This window comes from Maniola jurtina, chromosome 6, assembly GCF_905333055.1.
Source record: "Maniola jurtina chromosome 6, ilManJurt1.1, whole genome shotgun sequence".
Classification (NCBI taxonomy): domain Eukaryota; kingdom Metazoa; phylum Arthropoda; class Insecta; order Lepidoptera; family Nymphalidae; genus Maniola; species Maniola jurtina.
In genome coordinates, this window is record NC_060034.1 from 8,179,578 (window position 1) to 8,184,024 (window position 4,447).

General features: G+C 50.4%; 1 protein-coding gene across 2 annotated transcripts; it reads right to left on the minus strand.

The window, feature by feature from the left end:
• Positions 1-822: 822 nt before the first annotated feature.
• Positions 823-4,022, minus strand: LOC123866463 (mucin-19-like). Of its 2 annotated transcripts, none has more exons than XM_045908045.1 (2): positions 1,383-4,022; positions 823-898 (listed from the first exon to the last, which is right to left on the minus strand). In XM_045908045.1, exon 1 carries the CDS (start codon positions 3,678-3,680, stop codon positions 1,851-1,853), a length of 1,830 nt encoding a protein of 609 aa, XP_045764001.1. In that variant the 5' UTR covers positions 3,681-4,022; the 3' UTR covers positions 823-898; positions 1,383-1,850. The 2 variants fall into 2 exon arrangements, with proteins under 2 accessions (XP_045764001.1, XP_045764000.1); XM_045908044.1 differs by lacking the exon at positions 823-898 and having other exon boundaries at positions 1,249-1,609; positions 1,707-4,022.
• Between the last annotated feature and the right edge of the window lie 425 nt (positions 4,023-4,447).

The following is a 4,447-nucleotide window of genomic DNA, read 5'->3' on the forward strand; positions in this document are numbered from 1 at the left end:
TAAAGCTCTTATCCAGCTGCGTATAGTTCTTGGCGCCCCGTATCGTCCCAAGGCCCTGTCTATGCTATCAAAGGTTGTCTTGTCGAAAGCTCCTTCGATATCGATGAAGACACCCAGTGTTGATAGTTTGTTTTCTAGGTCATGTTCAATTTTGCCAACAACAGAATGCAAAGCGGTTTCCGTTGATTTGCCAGTGCTGTAAGCATGTTGGTGTGAGTGTAGGGGTACATGTCTTAAGGTTCCATCCCTGAGATACCGATCAACTAGTCTCTCGAGTGTTTTCAGTAAAAATGATGTAAGGCTGATAGGCCTGAAGGACTTTGGTAGAGTGTAGTCACTCTTTCCAGGTTTTGGTAGAAAGACCACCTTTACTTCTCTCCAGGCTGTTGGGATATATTTATATGCTATACAGGCCTTATATATTATTTCCAGCCATGGTGTCAGTTGAAGTTTTCCCCATTGTAAAAGTGCAGGGAAAATGTTGTCGGTCCCCCCTGATTTAAAAGGGTGAAAGGTGTCGATAGCCCAGCTGATTCTATCTCGTGTGACTGTGTTGTTAGCAAGATCCCAATCCTCATCTGTGGGATGGTTTCCTAGGTTGTGTTCCCAGTCTGCTGAGTCTACTATTCTACAGCCAGGGAAGTGCGTTTCAATGAGCGTTTCGCTTATTTCTTTGTCATCCTTAGTGTACGTTCCGTCAGCTTTCCTCAGCGAGCCGAGTGTGCGGGTGTTGTCGTCTGCGAGAATCTTACGTATACGGGCTGCGGTATCGTTCGACTCTATGCTTGTACAAAACTTTTGCCACGAGGTTTTGTCTTTTTCTCTGACGCGTTTGTTGTATTTGTATTGGGCTTCCTTGTAGTTGTCCCAATCTTGTTCTTGTCTGGTGTTTTTTGCTCTGTTGAAAAGTTGTCTGAGGTTTTTCCTCATTCTTTCCAGATCTGGGCCCCACCAGCTGTTTTTTGACTGTCGATTTGTGTTGATTTTCTTCAGAGGACAAGCTTGTTCATAACTTGTCTTGATGCACTCCGTTAGTTTGTTTACGTTTTGTTCGATGTTGCCGATATCATCGATGTCGTTAGGTTTGTTTGTACCTATCTGATGCGTTAGCAAGGTTTTGTATTTTAGTCTGTTGGTTTTCCTTGGATTTCTCCTTGGTGCGTGTTGGGTTATCATCAGATCTAGCTCATAGCATATCCGCCTGTGGTCGGAGAGCGAGGGCTCGTCGCTGACATGCCAGTTCTCTACTTGGTCTGCAGCTCTGGTTGACGCTAAGGTTAGATCGATTATGGTTTGGTACCTACTCGACACGAAAGTCGGTTCAGTGCCCTTGTTAGTAATTGTTAGGTTGGTTGTTAGTAGAAAGTCCATGAGATTCTCACCTCTTTTGTTGTTGGCTGTGCATCCCCACAGGATGTGATGTGCGTTGCTATCGACAGAGATAATTAAATCTATGTCGTTGTCCTCACAATGTGTTGTGAGGTCCACCAGTTCTTTTGTTGGTATTCGGTCTTCTATGGGCATGTAGAGTGAGACTAGGACCACTGGTCTTGGTGGTAGTCCCACGCCCTGTTGTATTCCATTTTTTATTATGACTGCTGTCAGATCTCTGGAACAGTGTTGTGTTAGTAGTGACGCTGTAATGCAGCGCGGAATGTAAATGCATGTTCTTGGTGCTTCGTCATTGCAATGTGAAAAAATCTTACCATTGCAGCTTCCGAAACCGCATATGGTTTTACCCCTGACCCACGGCTCCTGGATCAGTGCGATGGTCTCGGGTTCAACCTCCAGCTGCCTTCGTAGCGTAGCCGTGGCGAGATGTTTGTGCTGGAGGTTGGTCTGGATTATCTTTATTTTGTCGCCCTCTGCGCCGGTGATTTTTCGGCGGGGGCTGTTGCGTCTGGAGCGTTGTGTGTCACCTTTTTCTCCCGTGGTTTGGTGTTGGTCCGGGAGTCCGCCAGCACTTCCTCGATATTGTCGAGGACAGCGCTCACGGAAGGCTCAGGTGTCACTGGGAGCTGGCCGGTTGGTCCATCCACATCCATGGCCCGATCCGCATCAGGCTCCTCTCGAGTTTCAGGCGCTGAGTCATGCCCGGGTGGTACATCACTTAGTCCTTCACTCGTGAAGAACTTGATGTAGATGGAGCCCGTGGAATAGGCGACCTTCCTGCCGCGCGCCAGAATCGTTGGCAGCTCCTCATTGGGGATTCCTAATATTAGGAACACACCAGGAGGGCTGCTAGTTGTTTTTCGGTAGCTGAACAGGGTCCACCGTGACACTCCATACCAAGGATTTTGGTGAGATAGGACCTGGTGTAGCTGGCCTATCTCCCCGTCGTAGTCAGGGACATAAAGTCCCGACCTAACCCTGACTGGGATCTCGGTCTGTTTTATCACAGTGAGCCCCGTTCCGCTCCTGGGTGATGTTAGTTTTGGCACCACGTTTATGAGCCAGTTGCAGGCTTGGTCATCGTGGCACCACATTTTTAATACACCCTCGCTGAGGAAGGCCTTACCCTCAAACGCCGGGGCGTATCGGGTTTGGCCTGGTGCCAGAGGCTCGATACAGGCCGCGAAAATCGCCTTCTGTATCTGGGCCTGGATGGCATTCGCCTCATCTTGGGTAAGGTCGACTCTGGGAGTGGTGGTTACAGCGACGCTCAGATGCGATTGGGCTGCTGTGGCATAGGAGCCCTTCGCATCTCGGGTGTGTCTGTCGTCAGTCCGTGCGCGTTTGTGTTCCCCCCTGGGTGAGATCGTGTCGTCAAGTCTGTCTCTTTTCTTGTTCGTCTGACTCGATGACGTCCCGGGGTCCTGTCTGTCTTTTGTCTGTCCCCTGTTCCGCTTCCTAAAGCGCGGGCGTGCCCTCGCTTTAGGTGGGTTCAAGGTCTTTGATGCGTCTGTTTTATCTGTTGGTTTGTTGGATGTTGTTTTTGTTGTTGTTGTAGTTGGGGGTCGAGCGGTGTTGGAACCGCCAGGGCCCGTTGCGCCCCGCGCCTGGATTGGGTTCCCGTCGGGGTCAGTGTGACCACCATCGTTCCCCCTGTCCTCGACTGCGGTTTGCCCAGCCCCGACAGTGGTGGTGCTCGACTTCCCCGAGGCATTAGGGTTGCGATCGGGGGCCGATACCTGCCCGCTCGCCTGTTCGCCTGCGGAACAGCCAGGGGTTGCGCCAGTGTCCGCAAAAGGCCGGCCGCCACTTAGTGGGGGTCGTCCCTCGCTTCCACTTTTGCTTCCTCCGGCCAAGTTGCTGGCGTCCGCGCTTGGGCAGTCGGGTTCCTTTCGCTTCCCGCCTCCGTTTTCCCTACCGTCCGTCGGTCGGGTTTTCAATTTGTCCGTCTGTTCGTCTGCCTGTGTGTCCGTTTGTTTCCGTGTCCGTCTGTCTGTCCTGTTCCCCTTGTTTTTCCGTTTTTGCTTGGGGGCCACAAGCGTCCATGTGCTTGCGCTGGCAGGCACAGGGATCGCTGCGGCTAGGGAGGACATGTCCATGTTACTAGCCGAGGTCGTTGTTTCCATCATTGTCGAACCGATGGTTTGCGGGTCTTTGCCCCCTCCTGATACGGTGGGGCAGCCTGGGCCCTGGGCGCCGTCGGTAGACGTCGCCTGGGTGCCAGGGTGGGATTTGGGCACTGAGCCGCTACCCACCAGGAGACCGAAATTAGTTTTAAGATCCGCCATTTGTTTCCTAATATTTGTGTGTTATCTGAGTAGTGTTTGTGTGTGTCTCTGTGTGTAAGTGAGTGTGGAGTGTGCGGGAGTTTAGGATTAATTGAGGGACCTTTTATGATAGGACATTTGGTTTAGGAGTAGGATGGGGGAACACGGGAAAGGGTTTCTTGGACACTGCTCGGTGTTGGGAGTGGTACCGTAGCAGTCCTTCTTGTCCAGGGTCCTGGGGACGCCGGCGATCCGCAACCCCGCCGACCCGCCCGGTTGCATGAAGGGTGCCTCGTATAGCCGAACCAGCGAATGTCTAGGAGCCGCCTGGTAAAGGCTACAACCCAGATCATTCGCTAGTTCAGCCACGCCGGGTATACCTTCCGGGGTACCTTCGATTATTATTCACGCTAAATATTTTCGTGATTAAAAATATGAATTGAAATACGCAGTACTCGTGATTGCTATGAAATTATTTTTAAATACGATTTAATAGTCAAATTCGAATTGTATTGCAATACTCGACCTACTTTTTCGCAATTTAAATAAAAAGGCAAGGGACAATTATGCACAATGGAAAGCATTCGAAGTTATGCAAGCTACGGCTACGAGCTACGGCGTAGCAACCGTAGCACGTAGCAGGAAATGGAGTCACTCTCGGCACAGGAATCCTGCCAAATCCACTAAATGGTAATGAATGTAATGAATTTCAGATTCCTTGAGATAAAAAATATAGTTTCTGCCGTTTTGGTTACCAAAAGTAATTGAGTTAGCAGATTTACGACACC

Bases quoted from the DNA above. Each gene is read 5' to 3' on its own strand.
- LOC123866463 (XM_045908045.1), bottom strand. From the start codon at position 3,680: ATGGCGGATCTTAAAACTAATTTCGGTCTCCTGGTGGGTAGCGGCTCA.